Source organism: Equus quagga, chromosome 8 (assembly GCF_021613505.1).
Source record: "Equus quagga isolate Etosha38 chromosome 8, UCLA_HA_Equagga_1.0, whole genome shotgun sequence".
NCBI classification, from domain to species: domain Eukaryota; kingdom Metazoa; phylum Chordata; class Mammalia; order Perissodactyla; family Equidae; genus Equus; species Equus quagga.
Genome location: NC_060274.1, coordinates 125698953 through 125724413, shown reverse-complemented (window position 1 = coordinate 125724413; position 25461 = coordinate 125698953). Strand labels below are relative to the sequence as shown.

Genomic DNA, 25461 nt, shown 5'->3' with positions numbered 1-25461 from the left:
GGGCCGCCGGGCCTGGGGCTCCGGCGAGCGGGGCGCGGGGTCCGCCGGGGCCTAGGGCGCCCGCCGGCCGGGCCCCCATCCCGGGCCGAGCCTGGGCAGGGCGGACCCGGCCGTCCCCGCGCGGAGGCCGCCCCGCGCCGAGTTCCTGCAGCCCTCCGCGGCTTCCTGCCCCCGCCCCATCCGCCGGCCCTCGGGCCCCGCGCCCCCACCCCGCGGCTCCTTTCTCTGCCCACCGCTCTGCCCTGCGTCCCCGACCCCCCAGCTCCCCCCAGCGGCCTGCTGGCACCTGGGAGGCGTCCGAAGCGGCTTCGCTCCGCCGACACCGAGTACCCGGAGTGCCCAGCTCGCGGGGGGTAGGGGCGGAGGACAGCGGCTCCGGTTGGTAGAAGCAGGCGCGGCACCGGCCCCGTTAGGCGTTATTTTGTCCTCCCAACAAACCTGTGGGGTAGGTACTCCTTCTCTCTGTCATACAAAAGAAAACCCTGAGGCCTAAAGAAGTTCACTTGCCCGGGATCGCACAGCTAGAAAGTGTGTGAAAAGACAGTTGCTCTGTGTTCAGGGCACACCGGGTGTTGAGGGAAGCAGACAGGTACACTGGAAATAACCGTGCAAAACAGAAAGAGGTGAGTGCTTCTTGGCCCGAGGAGGAAGCATGCTGTGGAGCGCAGGAGAAGGGGCTGGCACCTGCTCTGCACACCCTTCCTGCCCCCAGCTTCTGTGATTTGAGCTGGGCTTTTAGGGAGGGCTAGGGTTTCATCAGGCCCAGCAGGACCGGGACACTTTTCAGGTGGGGAGGACGGCTTGGGCACAGAGACAGGCAGCCTGGGGCATGGTCAAGGATAGGGAAGGAGTCCATGCGCCTGGAGAAGATGGTTTTCCCCGGGGGGCATTGAGAGAGCCTGCCGCAGGGAGAGCTAGAAGGGGTTTCAGTGCTTGAACTTCATCATATGGGTGGGGAGCTCTTGAAGGATTCAGAGTCGTCCCACCAGCAGCTCCTCAAGCAGAGTTCCGGCATCCCTGGCAGGAGTCTGAGGACAGCCCCGTATTGTCTACATACCATTTAGTAAGGAGCTGAGCTGGAGCAGAAACATTGTCACCTCCCACCAAATAGTGTGAAGGCCTCAGATGGGGCTCCCTGGCCCTGTTAAAATGGTAAGGAAACTGCACGTGCCTTATTGTTTGTAAAGTAGGAGTTTATGCAGATGCCCTTTTCCTGCAACGTAAACTGTGGTAAGGACAGTCACAGGCACTTGGAGGCTGAGTAGGACGTCAGTGGATGGGGAGCTGGGTGATGGAGGGAAAGGACACCTCTGGAGCAGACTCTTGGAGGCTGAGGTCCTATGGCAGGGATTGATCAGAGAGGAGGAGCCAGGGAAAGGAGGGGAACAGTGGCAGTCATGGAGGGTGGGCTCACACACCCAGGGTGGTACCAGCCCAGCGCGGTCCTTGCAGGCTCAGGGCAGGACCACCTGCCTCCGAAGCAAGAGTCCCCCCACATCCCGGTGTTCCCTCAAACAGCTCCTCCTCCCCGTCATCCGAGACCCAGCTCAAGCCCTTCCTTCTTCAGGTCAGAGGTCATCTGGTCCAGCCTCTCTCCAAACAATCAAAGGATTGCTAATGCTCCATCCTTGACAGTTTTTTTGGCCTCTGCTCAAACTCTCCGAGTTCTGTCACTATTTTCTGAGGTGTCCACCCCTGTTCTGGTTCTCAGTGGCCTTCTCTAAATGAATGCACACTGGTCCCTACTGGTCGCTTTTCTGTTTTGCAAATAGTCACCAACCATTAGTTTAGGAATAATTTCCAGAATGTTGTAAGGAACCATCGATCCTCAGGCATGGCCAGAAGAAGGCACAAATGCCAGAACCTCCTTTCAGACCCATGGGTCCCCTCTTCAGCTGCAGGTAGGGTGGGTCCAGCCCCCACCCAAAGCAGAATGTGCCCTTTCCTCAGTGTCCCCAACTGCCCCAGTTCAAGCTACCGTGTGAACTTTGTGGCGACAGGGAAGTCATGGCGTGGGGAAGCTCGGCATCTTTATGACGGTTGCCACACATATAAAAGCCTCACCTTGTGGCATGTGTCTTACCTTCCTCACCAGTCTGCAAGGTGTGTCACTGATCCGGGGGCAGCTACAAAGATGTCTGAGACCTTTTTCTCCCCTTGGGAGGCGTGGGAACAGTCAGAGAAAACGTGAGAACCTCAGGGGGCCCAGGGTGCTCGTGTGGTATCAAAAAGTCTAACTCTTGGCTGGCAGGGAGTTGCAGTGATGGTGGTTTTTAGTTTGGCGGTGGGCAGCTGGGGAGGGGACAAATCAGATTGTCCTGGGGGCAGAGGAGTTAGCTGTTAGGTTTTTATGTTTATCAAAAAGAGACACGAGATGCTTTAGGAAAAAAAAAAGAAAGAAATTGAGCAATGCTCTTGTTTGTGCCGTTTCAGTGAACCAGCTGTTTTTTCTGCTAGGTCATCATCAGTAGACAGTTCCTGTGCGATTATGATGGGAGGTGCCGGCTGGGCTCTAGTCAGTCTGCAGTTTACTGTTTCTCCACTAAAACGCCCCAGCAGTGCTCAGTCACTGTTTGTTTAGCAGAATTGCACTGAGCGCCCACCATGGGCCTCGCACTGTGCTGTGAAAAGATGCACTGCTGCCTTCAGAGAGCTGGCAGAGGTGGAGGCAGAGGATTACTGTGCAGGGCAGTCGGGGCCATGACTGGAGGCTGCACGGTGTGCCGCAGAGGCCCGGAGGGAAGACACCTGCCCAGACAGAGGCTGTGTCTAAGAGGCTCAGAGAAGCTAATCGCTGAGCTGAGATCTGCATGTGGCACAAGATATCCCCACTTTCCACACATGTGCTTCCCGCCCCCGCCCAGCTCCCCCATTCCTAGGGAAGATGGGCTCAAGGGCACGGTGGATGAAGTGAATGATGCCAGTCTTCTCTCTCTGTTTCTGAAAGATTTCTCCATGGACAATGGCAGCTACGATACAGGCCATGGAGAGGAAGATCGAATCGCAGGCTGCCCGCTTACTCTCTCTAGAAGGTCGGACTGGGATGGCCGAGAAGAAGCTGGCCGACTGCGAGAAGACGGCCTTGGAGTTCGGGAACCAGCTGGAGGGCAAGTGGGCCGTGCTGGGGACCCTGCTGCAGGAGTACGGGCTGCTGCAGAGGCGGCTGGAGAACATGGAAAACCTGCTGAGGAACAGGAACTTCTGGATCCTGCGGCTGCCCCCGGGCAGCAAGGGGGAGGCCCCCAAGGTAACCGTGGGGCATCCGGGGTGGGACAGCCCGAGGGGCTGTGCCTGTGTGTGGGTGAGTGTGCGTGACACTGTGGTTCCAGGCCCCTGATCTTTGATGATATGGCCATGTGTTTCTCTGAGCAGGAGTGGGGCAAGCTGGACGAGTGGCAGAAGGAGCTCTACAAGCATGTGGTGAGGGGCAACTATGAGACGCTGGTCTCCCTGGGTAAGGCTGATCCTCTTCTCTGTTCAGTGTGACTTGGGGAGTCCTCAGACCTCTCCCTTCACGCTGGTGGATCTCATTGCAGGGATGTGTAAATCACTGGGAACTTTGACCACACAAAGAATTGTCCCCTCCTCTTAGCAAAGATGAGTGCTGACTGGCTCGAAAGCTCCCTTCCAGCTGGTGAAGCTCCTGGGTGGCCAGACCGAGGGGGTGACCCCTCTCCTAGTCAGGCGAGGAGCACAGCCCTCCCTGTTCTCCCGCTGAGGCTTGGGGTGGAGAAGGCTCCTTCAGCTCTCAGATCCAGGATGTGATTGACTCACATTTGAGAAAGACTTTCTTGTAGCCTTTTCTTACTGAGACCGTGGCCTTGACCATGACCTTCCTCCGGATCAGTGAAGAACATGGGCAGACCGTGCTCCTTACGGCCAGTGCTGCCCCCGTGCCTCGAGCCTCTGCTCCCCCAGGCCCTGGGGCTGCTGCAGCTCTCTTCATTTGACCCCACAAGAGGGGCTGGGCTGTTTCTTCCTGGGCTTATTTCCTTTGCGACAGTTTCTCTGTGGCCCCAGGTCTGAAGGCAATAAGGCATGCTTAGTGAGGCTGGGAGCAGGTGCGGGTGTGATGTTATATTTCAGTTTGCAGAAATGTACTGCTGCTTAATGTGGAGACTCTGCGCCAGAGTTTCTTAACCTCGGCCCTGCTGACGCTTTGGACCTGCTGCTTCTTTACTGGGGGGCTGTCCTGAACATTGCAGGATGATCAGCAGCATCCAGGCCTCCACCCACAAGGGCCAGTAGCACGTCTCCCCCAGCCCCCAGTCATGACAATCAAAGACGTCTCCAGACTTTGCCAGATGTCCCCTGGGAGGCAAATTGCTTACAGTTAAGAACCACTGCTCTACACCAGTCAAGAAATGTAGTTCCTAGGCCACTCTTGGTTTCCCAGGCTGCCTGTGCCCAGCTCTGAATGGAACGTGGCAGGAGCTAACCTCTCCGCCTTCCCTCAGATTACGCCATCTCCAAGCCCGAGGTCCTCTCTCAGACCGAACAAGGGAAGGAGCCGTGCAGCTGGCGTCGCCCTGGCCCCAAGCTTCCAGATGTTCCTGTGGGCCCGAGTCCAGGTGAGGCGCTGGGAGGGGGCCAGGGAGACACCAGGCGATGGGGTGGAAATGGAGAAGCGCCAGGGAGGGCGTGACCTTTCCAGGGAGAGCCCAGGAGAAACATCAGACTTGAATGTTGAAGTTTTGTCGTTGAGTTATGACCCATGGCCTGTTGAGGTCACACTCTGGGAATACTTCCCATTGTGGACACGGGCAGCAAAGCTCGTCTTTTAGGAAAGAGACAGAGCCAGTGGCACAGAATTAGGGAAGTGAAGGGGACCCTGATAGGGAAGGTAGTAGAATATTGAAGTCAAAACTTCATTCATTCATAGCTTTAGGAAGAGTCCTTGCCTCCATCCAAGAACCAAATTTCACTTAAATCCGCGCGTGGTCGCAGAACATTGGTTAGCTACATATTTCAGGACGTTAGAACCACAGATGTATTTAAGGTGAATCTGGATTCCCGATACCAGTGTCTCAGGTTTTCCTGGAGCCCGTCAGCACCTTCGGCAGTTAAGAAAAGGACAGGTGGCAGCGTGGCAGAAGCCGAGGGACTGAAGTGAGGGCCGTGCTGAGTTGCGGGGTAAATGACAGGCTGCGTTTGACAGGGAGACCCGGCCCTGCAGGCCCAGCCTCCTCCACAAGCCCCCTGTCCGTCCCCCTGCCTTGGGTTCCCCTTTCGTCCAGACATCAGTGTCACTGAAAGGCCTTGTGTGTAATTCGTGGTTAATAAGATGCGTCTTCCATGTTTGCTGCTTCATCGCAATGAGGTTTTGCTTTACGAAGGGCAGACCGTGTGGAGGGCCGACCACACTGTCAGCGGTCAGGAAATCACTCACCAGTTTAGTTCAACAAACGTATCTGAGAATCTGCTAGATGCCAGAGACAGTGCTGGAAGGTAGAGGACAGAAAATGACTAAGAGCCGAGTGTGTCTGGATGGAACAGAGGGTTATGACGCGGGGGCTTCCAGCCTCTTAGCCTCGGCAGGAGGGTCACGGTGGGCTCATTTTATATTTATAGCATCCATGTGGAGGCTCCCACACCATCATTCATGAGAGCGAATGGGGGCCCAGGAATACTGTGGCTGCTGGCAAGACCCCCACCTCGCCCTGCCCTCCAGCACGCAGAGACTCCGCTCTCTGCCTTGAGCCCATCTCGCCTTCGTCCCTGCCCACTTCAGTCCAAGAAGCTGGGCCCCCAACTCACCCCTCACGCCCTCTGGGCTTGGAGCAGCCCCTTGTCAGACCTCCTCTCCCATTTTCTTCAACTCCTGAACTCTCCTGCTTTGTTTTGTGGAACTGGGTCCTCAGCAAGACCCCCAAATCCTCAGACTCTTCCCTCAGCATCCCTGCCTGTTGGTGCCCAGGTGAGGCCTGGTTCTCCCCCGGGACGCCGCATCCCCCGCCTCCCCGAGTCCCTCTTAGCCCCTCGCTCCTGGCTGTTGCTCTATGCCGGTCTCCCCCTCCTCCCTAGAAACTCCCACCTTTGAATCACCTCATCTTTTACTGCCTCCTGCAGACCTCAGGCCTCCCCTCGCCCTCTCACGTCTGCCCCTGCCGTCATTCTTGGCGCAGGCAGTATCCACCAGGATGGCCCCTTCTCTGCCGCCACCCCGTGCTCGTTGCCCTGACAAGGCCATCGTTCTCATCCTCTGCATTTCAGCACACCGTTCCCTGACCTCCTCCTGCCCTGGCAGCTCACTCTTCCTAGTGCCCCGACTCCGGCAGCTCTCCAGGCCCTCAGCTCCTGCCAGCCCCTGGCCTTGCTGCCTTCTCACTGCCCGGCGCAGCCTCCTCTCCCTCCTTGCCCAGCCTGGGTTCTGGGTCCATCATTGTCACCCCTCCCTCGCACCCATCCTCCACCGCCTCGTCCTCTTAGTTCATTGTATTCATCTGGCAAAACCTGTAAACCTGTCTGCCTGCTCTGCACCTGCTCCCAAGCAGCTGCTTGTGGCCCCTGCTGGTCTCAGCTGAGACGCAGGTGGGTCTTCAGCGCTGCCCCACAGTCGCACAGCGCCCCCTCAGTCCACTCACTAGGTAGCCCAGAGGCTGGCAAACTGACCCTCAGGCCACATCGCCCACCATCTGTTTTTGCAGCCCACAAGCTTAGAATGGTTTTTATATTAAAAAAAGAAGAAAAAAACGCTCAGCCCTCACCACCCCACCTGCCCGTCTGCCTGCATCTGTGCCCTGTTCTCTGTTTGCTCCTGTGACTGATAAACTGTCCACCCTCCGGTCAAAGGCCGGGCTCCACTTGGCACTGGATCCCATCCCAGGCCACCTTCTCCAGGACGGGGCCCAGCACTTCTCCCCGGCCTGCACCAGCGTCCTCCCCTGCCCTCACGCCCCCATCTGGAAACAGACTGCCCTCGGCCCCACACCGTGCAGCCGCTGCCCCACTTCTCTGCTCTCCTCGTGGCACACTCCTGGGCACGTCGTCCTTGCCCGCTGTCTCCAGCCCTCTCTTCCTCTCTCTCAAACCCCTTCCACCAACGCTCCTGTGAAGGCCACTGGGGACCTCATGATGCTGAAGGTCTGAGGTCCCACCCGACCCGCGGGTGACATTTGCCACCCTCGATCACTCTTCTTAGAGTCACTTCCTGGACAGGACCCCCGCTCTCCAGGTTTTCCTCCCACCTCACTGGCCACCTTTCCTTCGTTGTCTCCTGCTATTCTTCCCACCCCGTACCATCCTCCTTGCTGTTCTCCCGCACTCCAGGCTGGTCCAGTCTCCGAGCCTTTGCACTGGCAGTGCCCTCTGCCGGGAATGCTCTTCAGCTATTTCCTGGCTCAGTCCATTACCTCCTTCAGGTCTCTGCTTAAATAGGGTTTTCCCTAGGCACCCTATTTAAAGTCCATGGGGCCAGCCCCTCCTAGGCACCCTATTTAAAGTCTGTCTCCCCGCCCAGTATTTCCAGTCTGCCTTTCCTGCTTTGGTTTGCTCCATAGCAGATATCATCTGTTATGTATATTTTATATTATAGGTTATATATATTTCATATTTGTATATTTATGTCTGGTTGCCCCCCACCCATTAGAATGTAAATTTCAGGGAGACAAGAACTTTTATCTGTTTTGTTCATGTAATCATTTCTGGGCATCTAGAATACTGCCTAGCACAGAGTAGGACTTCATTACATATCTGTTGAGTGTATGCTGTGTCATCATTTAAAATATGTGTGTGTATGAAATAATCTATTTCTGATAGAAACTAAATTCCTTTTTAGAGCTCGCAGTCTCATTCCTCCCTGACGAATTGTCGTGAAGTTGACATTTACCCTTTCCACTCACATTTTAAAACTTCTGATGTGTACATAGGTAACCATGAATAATGTATAATATGATTTTGTGTGTTTTGGAAAATTACAAAAATGTCATTATATTTATCTCTCAATATGCTCTATTTTAGATTTATCTCTGTTGATGCCTATAGGTCAAGTTCATTCATTTTAACAGATGCTTATTACAGTCATGCGCTGCATGAGGACAGACCGCATATCCCTTATGGGACGGTTGTCCCATGAGATTAGTCCCATAGGGCCTGGGTGTGTATAGGCTGTACCAGCTAGGTTTGTGTAAGCGCACTCTATGATGTTCGCACAACGACAACAGCACCTAACAATGCATTTCCCAGCATGTATCCCGTTGTTAAGTGACGCACAGGTTTATTCCAAAAGCGACTATATTGCAATTTGCTATCCATTCCTCCAGTGAGTTGCACTTAAGCTGTCTCTGAAGTTCTCACTGTCACAGGCAGGGCTGCAGCGAACATTCTTGAACGTGTCTCTGTGTCCATGCGCTGCTGAGATTTCTCTGGGGAACAGACCGGGGTGGAAGCCTGCATCTCGGGCGTGCTTGTCTGCACCCCTGCCCCGGCCACGTCACTCTCCCCGGTCATGCCACCTTATCCTACACCCCCAGCGGTTATGAAGTGCCTGCTTTCTTACATCTTTGCTGGCTTTTCAGAATTAGGTTTTTGCCAAGCTGATGGAGGTGAAATTGTATCTTATTTTAATCTGCTTTTCCCTGACTGTTAGTGAAGTCTAGCATCCTTTTCATATGTTTATTTGGCTTCTTTTCTAGTGAAATCTCTTCTGTTTTTCTACTGTTGTTTTTCATTTTCTTAATGATTCAGGACTTCTGTATATAGCTTCTAGATACTAACCCTCTGTCTGCTATTTGCATTACAAATATCTTCTCCAAGTCTGTGTCGAGTCTTTTAACTTTGTAATTCGTGCATAAAAGTTTTCCTTTTTGGCAGAGTCAAATACATCAGTCTTTTTCTTTATGGTCTATACTTTTTCTCTCTTAATTTATCCTTCACTACCTCGCTCCAGGTCAGAAAGACATCCTCCTATATTTTCTTATAAATTTGGTAAGGAAGATTGGCACTGAGCAAACATCTGTTGCCAGTCTTCCTCTTTTCTTGAGGAAGACTGTCCCTGAGCTAACATCTGTGCAGTCTTCCCCTATTGTGTATGTGGCGCACTGCCACAGCATGGCATGGCTTGATGAGAAGTGTGTAGGTCTGGCCTGGGATCCAGACCCGCGAACCCTGGGCCGCCAAAGTGGAGTGCATGAACTTAACCACTTTGCCACCAGGCCGGCCCTGTAATACTTTTTTTTTTTTTTTGAGGAAGGTTAGCCCTGAGCTAACTACTGTCAGTCGTCCTCTTTTTTTGCTGGGGAAGCCTGGCCCTGAGCTAACATCGTGCCCATCTTCCTCTACTGTATACGTGGGACGCCTACCACAGCATGGCATGCCAAGCGGCGCCATGTCCTCACCCAGGATCCGAACCAGCGAACCCTGGGCCGCCGAGAAGTGGAACGTGCGAACTTAACCGCTGCGCCACCAAGCTGGCCCCTATAATACTTTTAAAGTTCTACTTTTCACATTTAAGACTTTAATCCATCCATGATTAATATTTGTGTAGGTTACAAGGGAGAATATAAATTTCTTTCCCCCCCAGGGACATCTGATTTCCAACAGTTTGCTAATATCCTGTCTTCTCTCCAGTGATTTGTATCACCAGTTCAGTCGTGAACCAGGCTCCACCTGTGTGTGAGCAGCTCCTGGGTTCTTTGTTCTGTTTCTTTGGTCTCTGTCTGTCTCTGCACCTGCACTCACTGTTTTGCCTTCACAGGAAGCCTTGGTATCTTGTGGGCTAGGCCTTCCCTGCTTGCTTTCCAAAACTTTTCCTGGCTATTCCTGGCCCTTTGTTCTTCTATATGAATTTCAGAATCGTTATAGCAAGTTCTCAGAAAATCCTGTTGGATTTTGATTGGAATTGTACTTAATTCATAATTTCCTTTCTGGAGAAGTTACCTCCATTACAACCTTGAGCCTTGCTATCCGTGGGAAGATGCTTCTGTGTGTGCTTGAATAAGGTTTTACGGTTTTCTCCTGAGAGTTGTTATTTCTGTTGTAAATGGGATTTTTAAATCAATTACATGTTTTAAATAGTTATCATAGGTGTACAGCTATGCTGTTGACTTTTGTTCAGTAAAGGAGGAATTTTGCCTGACTCTCTTATTAGGCTCTAATGACTTGTCAATTTAGATTCTCTAGATTTTTTATGTAGACAATTGTGCCGTCCACAGATAACATAAAAGTTATCTCTTCTTTTTAAGTCTTACAGCTTTGTTTTTCTTCTTCAGCACTTGAGCTAGGACATTGTTGAATAGTGGTGGAGACAGCTGGCATCCTTGTCTGTGGGATGCTTCTAGCGTTTCAGCATTAAGGATGATTTTTGCTGTAGACTTTTGAAGATATTCTTCTTTTAAAGACGTTTCCTTCCACTTCTGGCTAACGTTTTTCTTGTGAACAAGTGTTACATTGTGTCAAATGTTGTTTTTTTCCTTTTTTAAATACTGTGTTTTGTTTCTTTTGAACCCTTGTTACTGTGTATTATACATAACATGAACAAACTTCATGTAAAGTTTAGACAATGACAAGAAACACCCATATTCCCAACACCTCAGCATAAGAGATAGGTCACAGCCAGACCCTTCCCAGACCCCACTGTCCCTCCCTGATCCCACACCCCTCCCTTCCTTCTGCAACCTGAACAGAAAATTCAGAAACAGACGTGCTCAGGCCTTGCTTTTCTTTACATTTTTATTCCCTACATATATATTCCTAAATGATATTGTTGACTTTTACCTGTTTTTGAACTTTTTATGAATGAGATCATACCATGTGTAGTCTTCTTTAACTTGTTTGTGTGTGTGTGTGTTTTTTGGTGAGAAGATTGGCCCTGAGCTAACATCTTGCCAATCTTCCTTTTTTTCTCCCCAAAGCCCCAGCACATAGTTGTATATCCTAGTTGTAGGTCATTCTCATTCTTCTATGTCGGACGCTGCCACAGCATGGCTTGATGAGCGGTCCATGCCTAGGATCCAAACCGACGAACTCCAGGCCTCCAAAGCAGAGTGCGCAAACTTAACCACTCGGCCACGGGGCCAGGCCCATTAACTTGCTTTTTTCATTTGACACCACGTTTTTGAGGGTCACCCATGTGGATGTAGTGTAGCTGTAGTTTGTTCATTTTCATGATTTTCACCACTTTATAGTTTTCTGTTTTATGAAAACACAATGCCTTTATTCCTTCCACTTTCAATGGGTGTTGGTGTGTTTCTCACTTTTGTTTTTAGGAACAGTGCTGTTGTGAGCATGCGTGTGCACGTGTACAAGTTTCTCTAGGTGCACACCTGGGAGTGGAACTGCTGGGTCCCGGCAAAGATGCAGGTCGACCCTCCAGGTAGCGTCACCGCGTTCTCCACGGTGGCACCAGTCAGTCCCCAGCAGCAGTGCTGGCGTTCCCGTTGCCATTCATCCTCACCAGCCCTGGAAACGCCTTATGTTTTAATTTCTGCCCACCTGGTGGGAGTGAAAGGGTTCAAACTTTGTAGTTTAAAACCTGCATTTTCCTAATTAATGAGATTGAACATTATATCCTCTGTTTATGGGCCACTGTCTTTCCTCTTCTGTGAAATGCCTGTGTATGTCTTTTGTCCATTTTTATTTTAAGTTTTCTTTTTACTTGTTGATTTGTAAGGGTTCTTTACATATTCTGAACATCAGTCTTTTTGTCAGGTATGTGTATCACTGATATCTTCTCCATTTATGGTATATTTTAAAGAACAGATGCTTTTAATTCTAATAGACTTGGATTTACTAGTTTTTACCTTTATGGTTTGTCCTTTTGTTTTTTTGAGGAAGATCAGCCCTGAGCTAACATCCACAGCCAATCCTCTTTTTTTAGCTGAGGAAGATTGGCCCTGAGCTAACATCTGTGCCAGTCTTCCTCTATTTTCTATATGGGACGTTGCCACAGCGTGGCTTGACAAGTGGTGTGTAGGTCCTCACCCAGGATCAGAACTAGCAAACCCCAGATTGCAGAAGTGGAGTGCACGACCTTAACCACTGTGCCATGGGCTGGCCTCTTGGTTTGTCCTTTTTATATCAGAAACAATTAAGAAATTCTCCCCTACCTCAAGGTTGTAATTAATACACCATCTCATGTTCTCTGCTGAGCATTCTGCCTCTCCCTGGAGTGGATTCTGTGGTGGCGGGAGGTCAGACCCTGGCTCTTCCTCCCCAGCGCTGTGGGTCTTCTTTTCCTTTGCTCTTCCAGGGAAATTTTCCAATCGCCTTATCAGGTTCCATGGGAAATCCAGTTGGGACTGTGGTTGGAACTGCGTTCGTTCTATTAATCATGTTGGAGAGAAGTGACCCCTCTACTGTATGTATTGAGGCATGTTATCTGAATATTGTAAGTCCTTCCATTTAGCTCATCCGTAATGTCTCAGTGAAGTTTTATAATTTTCTCCAAAAAAGGTCCTGTACATTTTTTTGCTAGATGTATTCCTTAGTTCCCTGTATTTTTTCAGTCACTGCTCTCAGTGGTTCCTCTGTTTACTGTGCATTTTCTGTTTGTTGCTGACGTCTGCTGGGGGCTTGGGGCAGGATGTCCCTCTCCCCATGCTTCTTCTCATGCAGGGGGCTCAGTAACATGCCACTCTCTCTGCCCTGGTAGGCACCCCACCAGGGGTCCCACCAGGGACACACCTCATCAGACAGTTTGGGAGCAAGGGTTGGACGAGCCCGGTCCTGCCTGTCCTTCTTCCCTGCCTCCAGGGGCGGGCGGTCTCTGCTGCTCCGCTAGGGACAGGCTGCTTCACTGTGGTCCGGGGGTGACTTCCTGATCCTCAGGTCAGTACTCAGAACCCCTCATGCCCACCAAAAAAAGCTGCATCCTCAATTGTCAATAAGGAAAAGTTTACCCTCACCTGCCTTTCTCTTATGTTTTATTTGTCGGTTAAGATCCATGACAGGAAGAAAAACAGTAATTGTTGGGCTCCCTTAAAACCCTAAGAGTATAAAAAATGCAGTTGTCTTTCACATATTAATATTTCTATCTAGAAACCTTGCTAAAATTCTCATTAATACTAATAATTATCTGACGATTCTCAGATTTTCTGAAAAGATAATCATATCCTCTATGAGTAATAAGAATTTTTGGTTTCTTTTCAGATCTTTGCGGTTTATTTTTCTCTTGTTTTATTGTGCTGCCTGAGAACTCCCTGAAAATCCTTAAATAGAAGTGATGATAAGTATCCTATTGGTTCACGATTTTAAAGAGAATGCTTTTTAAGTTTTCACTTTGAGTGTCGTATTTGTTAAAGGTTTTGTTTATCAGGGCCCTTTATCAGAGTGAAGGAGTTTCCTGTATTTCTGCTTGACTAGTCATTTCTAACACGAATAGCTGTTGAATTTTTATAGAATGCTTTTTTGTTGTCTGTTGAGATGATTATATGATTTTTCTCCTTTAACCTGCTAATGTGGTAAATTACGTTATTTTCTAATGTTGAACCAACTTTGCAGTCCTGAAATAAGCCTACCTTCGTGTTGATCCCTTATGTACATTGCTGGATTTAGTACTAATTGTTTTCTTTAGGATTTTTGAATCTTTGTTCTTGAGACTGGCCTATAATTTCCTTTCTCAGACTGTCTTTGTCTGGTTTGGATAGTAAGGATATAAGCTCTGTTTTTTCTTGCTCAGAGAGTTTGTGTAATATTGGAATTCTCTATCCCTTGAATGTTGAGTAGAAGACACCAGAGAGGCCATCCGGGCCTCGTATTTTCTTTGCAGAGGAGATTTTTATCTACTGATTTAAATTCTGTAATAGTTGCAGGACTATTCAGGTTTTCTATTCCTTCCTTAGTCAGTTTTGGCAAGTTAAAGCTTTTCTAAGGGATTTCTCCATTTCCTCAGAGTTTTCAAATTACTAGGAATAACATCATAATTCTCTTTATCTTTTAAATCTGCTGCATCTATAAATATGCCCTTTTAATTCTTCATATTGGTTATTGGTGCTTTCTCCTTTCCCTTGATAATCTTGCTAGAGACGGATGGGTTTAATATTCTCTTCAAAGAACCAACTTTTGGCTCTCTGTATTCTATCTTTGTTTTCTATTTTATTAACTTACACTCTATTATTTCTTTTCTTCACTTTTTAAAGGGTTTTGTTGTTGATGTTTTTTCTTTTCTAACATCTTACAATGACTGCCTGACCCATTAATTTTCAACCCATCTCCTCTTTTTTAATATAAACATATGAGGCTATAAAATTTCCTCCAAGTACCATTGTGGATGCAGCCCACACATTTTGATAAATAATATTTTCATGAGCATTGAGTTTGAGATATCTTCTCATTTTCATTGTGATTTGTCCTTACAGCCGTGGATTATTTATAAAGCAAATATATATATTTTTAATTTTAGCATTTATGGGGAGTTTGGGGATATCTGTTATTGATTTCCAACTTAATAGTGTTATAGTTAGAAAATGTGTGTAAAATACTAATCTTTTAAAATTTACTGGTTTGTTTTATGGCTTAGAAAATGTTCGTTTTCCCTAACATTCTGGGCAGCTTGGAAAGCCTGTGTTTTCCTTGTCTTTAGATTCTACTTATGTCCATTTGAGGGTTGCTATGTTGTGTTGTTTTGTATTATGTCAGGGTTGTTAATTGTGTTGTTCAAATTCCCTGTAACCTTTAGTCGGCTAGATTTATTGATTACAGGAAGAGGTCTGTCGAAATCTCCCACTGAGACGGTGGATTTTCTCATTTCTGTTGGAGTTCTGTCAATTTTACTTTATTATTTTGAAGCTGTGTTATTAGATTAAAAAATTTAGAATTGTTTTATCTTCTTGATCAATTTACCATTGCACAGTGATCCTTTTTTATTTCTATGAATATTTTTCTTTTTAAAGTCGATTTCATCTGATATGGTATAATGACAACTTTTTTAAAAAAATTGTTAATTCTGGCTTAGTACATCTTTTATTCTTTTACACTGCTTTTGCATCCTGTTTTCGTTGTGTCTCTTGAAAACAGCATATAGTGAAGTTTCTTGTTTGTTTCTAGTCTGATTATCTTTACCTTTTAAATGTCCAGAACAGTAACCACTGGCCACATGTAGCGACTGAGCGCTTGAAAAGTGCCCTAAGGATAAAATACATCCTGGATTTCAAAAACTGTGTACAAAAAAAGAGATATGCATATGAAAGATGCATGTATAAAAAATAATATAAACTATCTTATTAATCTCTATATAGATTATATGTTGAAATGAACATTTTGGGTTAAATAAAATATATTGTTAAAATTAATTTCACCTGTTTCTTTTTCGTTTTCTATGTAGCCACTAGAAAACCTGCGGTCAGCTGCGTGGCTCACACTGACTTCTGTCAGGGCTCCAGGCCCCTTACATTGATTGTGGTCACTAGTGTATTTGGGTTCCTATCCCCCACCTTAAATTGTGCCGTGCATCCTTAGTGTACCTTTTCTGTATTTCTTTTTTCCCTGCCCCTGTTTTGGAAATTACTCATTTAGATTTTTTTTCCTCCTCAAACTATTGTTATTTTTAATTCATTTGGAAGTTATACATTCTATTTCTGTTCCTTTAGAGTTGACCTTAGACATTTTTTTCTTCTAAAATACGTCCTTTAGAAGTTGTGTTTTGTAGCTCTGTTGGTAATGAACTCTGTGTGTATTTGTGTATGCCTTTATCCGTGTCTGACAGTATCTGCTGTATTTGAAGGATATCGTTCCAGTCGGATTGTCGTTTTCTCTTAGCCCTTGGAAGGTAATCTGCTGCTCTTGAGAGTCGGTCGTCAGTCTAACTGTTACCCCTTTGTGGGTAACCTGCCTTTTAGTTCTCTAACTTTGGCAATCTTCAATTTTACTACAATATGTCTAGGTGTGGATTTCTTTTTCTTTTTTTTTTAATTGAAGTATAATTGACAAATGGCATTATATTAGTTTCAGGTGTACATCATAGTGATTTGATATTTATATACATTATGAAATGATCGCCACGACCCAGTAACCCTCCAGTAAGTTATTACAATATTATGGACTATATTCTCTATGCTGTACATTACATCCCCGGGGCTTATTTATTTTATATCTGGAAGTTTGTACTTCTTAATCCCTTCACCCTCTCCCTCCCACCCCACTGGTAACCACTGGTTTGTTCTCTGTATCTCTAAGTCTGTTCTTGTTTTGGATTTCTTTTTCTTATCTTGCTTTCGTCATTGATATTTTTCAACAATTTGGGAAATTTTGCAGTGTCATCACTTTAAATGTTGCCTTGCCCCCATTCTCTCTTCTCTTTTATTCTGGAAGTTTTTCGTATTATCCTCCGTTACTTTGAACATCTCTTCATGTTTTCAGCTCTTTCTCTGTGCTGAGTTATGAATAATTTCTTCTAATCTATCTTCTAGTTAGTTCACTAACTAGTTCTATTCAGTTCTATTCAGTTGTTTCCATCCTGTTGTTTAACCTATAGGTTGGATTTTTAAATTTTAATTATTTTATTTTACAATTCTAAAGTTATATTTTATTCTTTTTCAAAATCTGATTGGTCAGGTTTGATAGTCTCTTATTTACCATATCTTCACTCCCTGTTTTTATTTCTCTAAATATATTAAACTTTATGGTTTGTATATGGTAATTCCAATATCTGGTGTCTTTGTGGGTCAAATCCTGCAGATACGACATCTCCTGACTCTATGTGAGGTGGCTGGTTTTCGTGTTAACGTGGTGATCCGTAATTGTGAGCTCACCCATGCTTGACAGCTGTGTTTAAAATGCTGTCCTCCTGAGAATCTGTGTGTCTGCCTCTGCTGGTCATCGGTGCCAGTGCAGACTCGGGGCCAACAGTCTTGTCCTGGAGGGTTTCAGCCATGCTGGGGGGTGAGACCAGCACAGACACCCTTGGGCTCTGGCTTGCCATGTGTCAGCCCCCAGGCAAGATTGTGGTCCCACGGAAGAGGCGGGCCCCCTCTGCAGGGTGGGTGTTCACTCTGAGTTTAGTCCTCTGGAATGTTGCTCTTTGGGGTTCCAGGTTTATGTGGGGGTGGGGGCAGGGGGTCTCCAACCCAACCTCCCACCTGCTTGAACCCCAGGCTTGTCGCACTCCTCCCTCCCAGATGTGCACGGTCCATTACAGCCAGGCCCTGCAATTGCGGGAGGGGCCCTGCGATTTACGTGGTTGATTCAGGCTGTCTAGAGGTTCTGGCCTCTGTCTGTCTTCCTTACTCTATTTCTGCATCGTCCATGCTACACAAGTTTGTTTTTATTTTCACACTTTACCCAGCATTTTTAGATATTCCATACTGGGAGGAGTTTCTCTGCACATCTAACTAGCCATATGCCAGAAATAGAAGAGTCGAATGCTGCTTCTGCATCTGCTTAGATGATTATATGTTTTCTCCATTAGTCTGTTAACCTTCTGAGTTATGTCACTACATTTTCTAGAGATCCTTGAGTTCTCAGGGTAAACCCAATTTGTTCATAATGTATTGTCACTTTGTCTTTTTTGAAAATATTACTGGCTTTGATTTGTAATTCTTTCACTTAGAATCTTTGCATATCTGTTCATAAATGAGATTATTTTATAAATTTTTTGATACACTGACCTCTAGTTTGTACAATCTAAATGATACAATTTACATTCATGTGATATTCCATTTCACATGAATGTTGTCTAGGTTTATATTCTTTTTTAAATTTCCTACTCAGGAATTGGTGTGTTCCTTCAAACTACAGGCTCATAATGCCTTAAATTTTGGAAAATTCTCAGCCATTATTTCTGTACATGTTCCTATTTACCCATTTCTTGACTCTCTCCTTCTGGGATTTTTACCAGCATATGTTGGAACTTCTCGTTCTGTCATCCGTGTCTCAGCTTCTCTTTCATTTTTCATTCCTTTCTCTCTCAGTGCTATACTCTGGGTTATTTCCCCAGACCCATCTTCTAAGTTACTAATTTTCTCTGCAACTGTGTTCAGTCTGTTGTTAAGCCATCCATTGATTTTTTCATTTCTGTGACTGCTTTTGCCATTTCTAGAATGTCTATTTAGTTCTTTTTCAAATCTACCTTTTTAAAAATAATTTCCTGTTCTTGCCTTAGAGCTTCTGTTCCTTCCTTTATTCCTTTGAATATTTTAGACATACTTATGTTACCGTCTGCTTCAGCTTCTTCTTTTTTCTCTTGTTCCCGGGAGTGAGTTCTGCTGTGACTCTTGTGCTGTTTGGCTCCTCTTCTGCTTTGTAAGTGTAGTTTTTTAGAGGGGCCCCCTGTGGCCTGCATTGTGGGGGTGCCCCTGCAGGGCAGGTTTGCATTTACCTCTGCTGGGAGGCCTCCTGGGTTACCACAGTCCTCTCTTTTTCTATGAATATCTCAGCTTAGGGTCTCTGCACCGTGTGGGTAGTATGCATTCAGTGGGGACATGGGATTCCAGTTTCTTATGGGTGCCTTTCCCACCCATGGCCCTGGACAAGTGGGCAGCTTCCTTCTAGCTCCCTCAGATAGATGGCATTTTCCTAGTCCTCATCTCACAGATGGGAGAGAGCCTCATGGTTCCTGGCTCACGCAGGCCGCTCAGCTGCCCTCCGGCCCCACTTGGACATCCAGGCCCGGCCCAGCAGGCCCACATCCTGTTCCAGCAACTCCCCAGGTCACTAGGCTCCTGCTCTAACTCTTGATTTGACTTTGCATTTTCTCTTTGATTCTTACATCTGGAATCTTTTTTTTTTTTGCACTCACTTAAATACATGTTTGGGGATAAGGTTTTTGGGGAGGTTTGTGGTTAGATTTTATATAGCATTTCTGTGTTTAAAGTGAAAGCAGGGCCTCCATGAGCAGCTCCATCCTGTCCGTGGACCAGAGGCTTGGCCCAGAGAACGCGTTGGTGTGCTCCTCACTTTTTCCCACCCACCACGTACCTCCTGCTTTGCCCAGAAGGCCCTGCAGTCCCTCTGTGCTCTTGCCCTCCCTTCCCACAAGGCTCTTTTGCTGTTTGACCCTTGTGAGGCCCCCACGTCTTTTTCTTTGACTGGATATGTGTCCACCCAGGGGCTGAGGGGCCCTGATGCTGTATGCTCACGCACTTTCCCTTTCTTAGGCTCGGGACCCCCGGTTCCTGCCCCTGACCTCTTAATGCAGATCAAGCAGGAGGGCGAACTCCAGCTCCAGGAGCAGCAGGCTCTGGGGGTAGAGGCATGGGCAGCTGGGCAGCCGGATATCGGGGAGGAGCCGTGGGGCCTCAGCCAGCTGGACTCTGGAGCAGGAGACATCTCTACAGATGCTGCCTCTGGTGAGTGGCTGAGATGGGAGCAGAGACTGGGAACAAAATGTGGGGACTCAGGACAGGGCATGGGGGAAAGAGTTCCTGGAAGCATTGTGGGGAGCTGTGGGCTCTCAAACATCTGGCCTGACTCGTTTAGAAGTCTTCCCACCTTCAGACAGGGGCTGCACCACATGACATCTTGCAGCCCCTCTGGGTTCAGTGACGCTCTTGTCCAGGTATTTCTCTCCCTCACCTTCATCAGCTGCACTCCTGTTCTTCTTGCCCCGGCATTGGGCATTTAAATCACCAGTTGTGGGGCCGACCCGGTGGTGCAGCGGTTAAGTATGCACCTTCCGCTTCTCGGCGGGGGCCCGGGGTTCGCCGGTTCGGATCCCAGGTGGGGACATGGCACTGCTTGGCAAAAGCCATTCTGTGGTAGGCGTCCCACGTATAAAGTAGAGGAAGATGGGCACAGATGTTAGCCCACGGCCAATCTTCCTCAGCAAAAAGAGGGGGATTGGCAGTAGTTAGCTCAGGGCTAATCTTCCTAAAAAAAAAAAAATCACCAGTTGCCTTCTCTTAACGATGGGCCATGTGAAATAAGCCACGGACCTCTGTGCTTCCTAGTGCCTCAGAGAGGGGGGCAGAAGAAAATTGGGTTCCCAAGAGGTGGGGTCATTATGTTCGTGCAGAAAGTCCCAGGTGGGGTCTTGGGGTTTGCCTGCTCTTCCTCTCCCCCCAGGGTTTTCGGTCCCCATCTCCTCCTAACGCACAGGCTCTGCTCTCTCTTCATTGCAGGCATCCACTCCAACTTCTCAACCACTATCCCACCCACTTCCTGGCAGGCGGATCTCCCTCCCCACCACCCCTCTTCCGCATGCTCAGATGGGACACTGAAGCTCAACACGGCAGCCTCCACGGAAGGTACAGGGTGGCGGAGAGAGGACTGGAAAGGCTCAGTCTGCCTGAGGCTGCCTCAGCGCGGGCCCCTCGTTGTCATTGGTGAACTGCCCTGACCCTCCAGCCAGCGGGCATTTAGGAGTCTGTGATTTAGGACGCTGTACAGCCTGACCTTCATCTCCCTCCAAATTCGCGTGCTCGAACAGCCTTGAGAATGCCCGTGCTTCCCACAGCTCCTTTCTCGAGTGTTGGGAACCAGTCTGTCCTGAGAAGCTGATCTCTTGAGAGGATGCCCCTCTGCTCAGACTCAGCAACCCTGGCCCCTGTCTGGCATGGAAAAAAACCAAACCAAAACAAAACCACATCTTAGGTATTGGCTCTGCCAAAGACGGTGTCTGAGGGCCAGGATCGGGGAGAACAACCAAATTTATGTATTTGTTTTCTATTGACTTTTGTTTTGAAGGCCAGTGATCTGTTACTTTAAGGAATAATTTCTGTCATATTTTAGCACCCAAAAACGTGCTAAAAGCCTAGATCCCTGACATAACACTTCAGGACCTGAAATTCAAGTATATTTACATAAAATCAAACACAGTTTCACTACTTCACAAATATTTAATCATTAGCTAGCTGGCTACGTTTATTGAAGGTATGTGGCATGCCAAATAGCATGCTTAGTGCTTTTAGATGTGTTATCCAGCGTAATCCTCATACCACCCTATGAAATAGGTTAGGAAATTTGCCTGAGTCTACAGCTGGTCTGTGGGGGAGCCAGGTGCAATCTCAGACACACCTGAACCCCAGCCCTGTGCTTTTGCCCCGTGGGGACAGTGCTGCTGATGTCAGAGTTCCTTCCTTAGGATGCATTCATGATTAGCCTTACTAGCCAAAGTGAAAACAGAACCGGGTGAGCATTTGCAAAGGTGCTTTACCTGTGGTGAAGGTTCTAGAACACACAGGTGTCCTCACCCAGGGCTTGAGGCAGCCACATGACCACCTAGGGGATTGCTCTGCTGAGCTGGGTCCTGAGGCTTGGAGACCAGGGCGCAGAGGTGGTGATGGGGCCAAGCAGCTGCTGCATATGCACAGGAAGGTATCAGATCTTCACTCTCAGCAGGTAAGCGGACAGAATGATACCTGGTCTTTCTGTCTTTCTCAGCAGATGTAAAAATCGTGATAAAAACAGAAGTCCAGGAAGAGGAGGTGGTGGCCACACCAGTGCATCCTACTGACCTAGAGGCCCACGGGACCCTATTTGGACCAGGCCAAGCCACAAGGTTTTTCCCTAGTCCGGCCCAGGAAGGAGCCTGGGAGAGCCAGGGCAGCTCCTTCCCCAGCCAGGACCCTGTGCTGGGGCTGAGAGAGCCTGCCCGGCCTGAGCGGGACATGGGAGAGCTCAGCCCTGCCGTGGCCCAGGACGAGACCCCTCAGGGGGACTGGCTGTTTGGGGGGGTCCGGTGGGGCTGGAATTTCAGGTGTAAACCTCCTGTGGGCCTGAACCCGAGGACTGGGCCTGAGGGGCTGCCCTACTCCTCGCCCGACAACGCAGAGGCTGTGCTGGACCCCAGCCAGGCCCCAAGACCCTTCAGCGACCCCTGTAAATACCCGGGCCGGACAAAAGGCTTCGGCCACAAGCCAGGCCTGAAGAAGCACCCGGCCGCGCCGCCGGGGGCCCGGCCATTCACCTGCGCCACGTGCGGCAAGAGCTTCCAGCTGCAGGTGAGCTTGAGCGCGCACCAGCGCGGCTGCGGGCCGCCCGACGGCGCGCCGGGGCCTGCGGGGGGCGGCACGCGGGACGGCAGCGGGCTGCGCTGCGGCGAGTGCGGGCGCTGCTTCACGCGGCCGGCGCACCTCATCCGCCACCGCATGCTGCACACGGGCGAGCGGCCCTTCCCCTGCACCGAGTGCGAGAAGCGCTTCACCGAGCGCTCCAAGCTCATCGACCACTACCGCACGCACACGGGCGTGCGGCCCTTCGCCTGCACCGTCTGCGGCAAGAGCTTCATCCGCAAGGACCACCTGCGCAAGCACCAGCGCAACCACGCGGCCGGCGCCAAGGGCCCCGCGCGCGGCCCCCAGCTGCAGCCGCTGCCGCCCGGCGCCGCCGAGCCCTTCAAGAGCCCCGCCCCCAAAGGCCCGCTGGCCCCCACGGACCTGGTGACCGACTGGACGTGTGGCCTCAGCGTCCTGGGACCCTCGGACGGCGGGGACCTGTGAGGCGCCCCCGCCGCGCGGCCGCGAGGGTGGAGCCGCCCGTGCAGCGTCGGGGCGGGAGTGCGGCGGGGGAGCGGGCGCGCGGGCTGCTGGCCGGACCACCAGCGACAGAGACATCGCACGGCCCGGCCTCCGCCTCCGCCTCCCGACGAAGTAGAGTTCTGATTGTGAAACTGAGCACCATAGAATTTTAAGTAATTTAATTACAAAACCTTTTTTTTTAATTCTTGAAGAAAAAGCTGGAAAATAGTAGTAGCGCCAGTTTAAACTTTATAGTGTACTTTTGGTTTCTGAGCGTGCGTTTGTGTGGGCTGTGTCCTTACCGAGCCTGACGTGACAGAGAGTGTGCTGGAAGGTTGGCGGGCTGGGACGCAGGTGAGGAGGGCCCTGGACCTCCCCCGCCCCACTGACTCCTGGGGACTGTCCGGTCTTAGCACACAGTCGCAAGGGCGTTGAGACCATGCTCTGCCCAGGGCCGGGCCAGGCTGGGCCTGGGGCTCCCAGCCCCCTGGGGAGCGAGGCCAGCTGTGTGCTGTGGAGCCCCAGCCTCCGCTCAGCGGGGAGACTTGTCCAGGAGCAGCCTGTTCCATTCCCAGCTTGCTTTTCCGTCGTAGGCCTCCAAAAGCGCTGGCCCTCCTTGTGTTTCCCCGTTAGCAGCCATCTGCTGCCCCTGTGGGAAGGGGGCCTGGCCCTGTCGCCCTCTTACGGGACTCCTGGGCTTCACAAAGGCGAGTTGTCCGAAAACACAGTGTCAGGGCTGCAGAGGTGACGAGGCTGAGGCGTGGGCAGTGGAAACCTGTGACACTGGTTAGGGCCAGAGCCAGGGCCCAAGCCTGGCCTGCCCGCCCCGACGTGGGCCTGCTTTCCAGCCAGCGACATGCTTCTACTTCCTTTTCTCCGTGTGTAGTGTGTTTTTCATTGTCAAATGCTTTCACAGCACATCTCATTTGATCACTACCGTGACCTTGTGAAGCACACAAGACAAGTATTCTTGTTAGAGATGAGGAAATGAATTACTCAAAGAGGACACACCGCGGCCTCACACCTGCGGCTCATGGTGAGTGCCGAGAGTTGGGAAAAGCTTCAGGTTGAGGGAGGAAAGCTTTTCCTTTTTGCCCTCTTAAAAGATTTGTTCCACGTCTGCATGAGAAAATCGTCAGGCTGCGAGGTTTAGTGAGCACCGGCTCCCCAGTGTGTGCTCACTCCCCCGGGAGGGCACTCGGCGAGGTCTGAGAGGCTGGTCAGGGTCCCCAGTGGACACCTTAAGGTGGAATTGGAAACGGACCCGGGTTTCTGGATTCCACTGCAGTGCTGCCCCTGCCACACAAGTATCCGTTCCTGTTTCGCTGAAGCAGCCACTGGTTTCTTGTCCAGAATGGGTAGCTTATCTCCCTGCAGAGGGAGAGACCGTGGCTTCTGTTGGTCCCGCTCCCTCATGCGTACCTTTGTTAGGCAATAGACTAGTTAAGAAAATTGTTTCTATGTACTGTATATTTTGTACCTGTTTACAGTTCTAATATTGATATAACTGATATTTTGAAAACAAATGAAGAGGAAACATCCTGTTAAAATAAAACCTAACCAGCACCGCGGCCGTTTGGTGGGTTCCATTCTCAGACCTGTGTCTTTGGTGCTGACTCCTCTAAACACGGCCCCCAGGGGAGCTGTGTGGTCACCTTCCTCAGCCTCGCCTCCTGCCCTTGGTCACCTTGGACCCTGGAGGCCACTGTCCCTGAGAGCAGGAATGGAAGAATCCAGAGAAGTTTGACTCTAGGGAGAAACTGACATTTGGAGGGAAGATGAAAACACATCCAATCACTTTGCTTTAAAATATAATCATGGTTTCTGTAATTTTAGTTTTATATAATTTTATATGATATACATAAAGATAGGGAGGTCTGGGAGAAAAATTGCAGAATATCAAAGGAAAACGGATGCTGGATGTCTTCTCCTTGCATCTTTTCTTGGCTGGGCAGAAGCCAAGAAAGCATTGGTGGTGCCCCTCATTGTAATCCTGGTCTTGGAGTGAAGTCCATGCCATGGCCAGTGAGCCAGGCTGACGCCCATATTCCTACCAACCACAGTTAACAGTTGTGAACATTTTATCTCATGTTTTCAGCCTTTTTCATTTCAATCATTGTCTTTTTAAAAAAACAGAAATGTAAAGTAAAATCTGCTTTAATTTGCTGCAAGGGCGTGGGAGTGGGACACGGAGAAGGAACAGGAGTAGACCTCGTGCAGGCCCTTGTGGCCATGAGGTCTCATTCCTTACTGGCAGCCCCGGCCTCTCCCTGTGCTTCTTGTCCACCTCCCCTGCTGGGCAGGGGCGCTCCAAGTGTCTGCCCAGCTCCACCACCACCACACCCTTCCCAGTCCTCTGGGGCGTCCCCACGCTCCCTCTGGCCCACACGCTCTGCGTGCAGGAGTCTCATCTATCAGGCCAGAGCTCCCAACCCCAGCCCACTAAGTGGATGAGCCCCAAGGTTCTGGCTCAGGGACACTCTCCAAGACAGAGAACATGGGGAGGAGAGTTTTGGGGTGCGGGGGGGCCGGGGGTGAGTTCAGTTTCAGACAGCCAGAAGGGGGTGCCAATCTGGTTAGAGAGACCAGACAAGCGCTGTGGAATGGGGGCCCCTACCGCTGTTCCCAAACGTCCTGGGAAGCTGTGCTCCACCATGCTCTGAAGCCTCCTGCTCAGACCACAGCGCAACCGTCCCTCGTATTAGTTTCCTGTTGCTGCCGTGACAAATTGCCACAAGCTTTACAGCTTAAACCCACACACATTAATCTTCCAGTTCCAGAGGTCAGAAGTCCAAACTGAGTCTTATGGAGCAAAGGTCAAGGTGTCAGCAGGCCTGTGCTCCTTCCAGAGACTCCAGAGGAGAGCCCATTTCCTCGCTTTTTCCACCGCCTGTGTGCCTCGGCCCACGGCCCCTTCATCTTCAAAGGGAGTCACTCCAGCCCCTGCGTCTATCATCACAAGCTCTTTTTTGACTTTGACCCTCTTGCCTCCCTCTCTTAAAGACACTTGCAGTTACATTGGGACCACCCAAATAATCCAGAATAATCTCTCCCTTTGAAGATCCTAATTTAGCCACATCCGTCAAGTCCTTTTTGCCACGTAAGGTAACATATTCCCAGGTTCTGGGAGTTC

The 25461-nt window shown here is 49.5% G+C and overlaps 1 protein-coding gene across 3 annotated transcripts in view; it reads left to right on the top strand.

Annotated features, from left to right (window-relative positions):
* The window catches only part of ZNF746 (zinc finger protein 746), a 25022-nt gene extending 1123 nt beyond the window's left edge, over positions 1–23899 (top strand). Inside the window, exons 1-7 of one of the 3 annotated variants that reach the window (XM_046670198.1) lie at positions 1301–2187; positions 2948–3247; positions 3373–3454; positions 4458–4571; positions 19029–19220; positions 19992–20117; positions 21253–23899. In XM_046670198.1, coding sequence (XP_046526154.1) covers positions 2963–3247; positions 3373–3454; positions 4458–4571; positions 19029–19220; positions 19992–20117; positions 21253–22310 — 1857 coding nt within the window. In that variant the 5' untranslated portion in view covers positions 1301–2187; positions 2948–2962 and the 3' untranslated portion in view covers positions 22311–23899. Of the gene's footprint in view, positions 1–1300; positions 2188–2947; positions 3248–3372; positions 3455–4457; positions 4572–19028; positions 19221–19991; positions 20118–21252 lie in introns of those variants that run through there. The other 2 variants (XM_046670197.1, XM_046670195.1) reach the window with 2 other exon arrangements.
* Positions 23900–25461: the final 1562 nt, after the last annotated feature.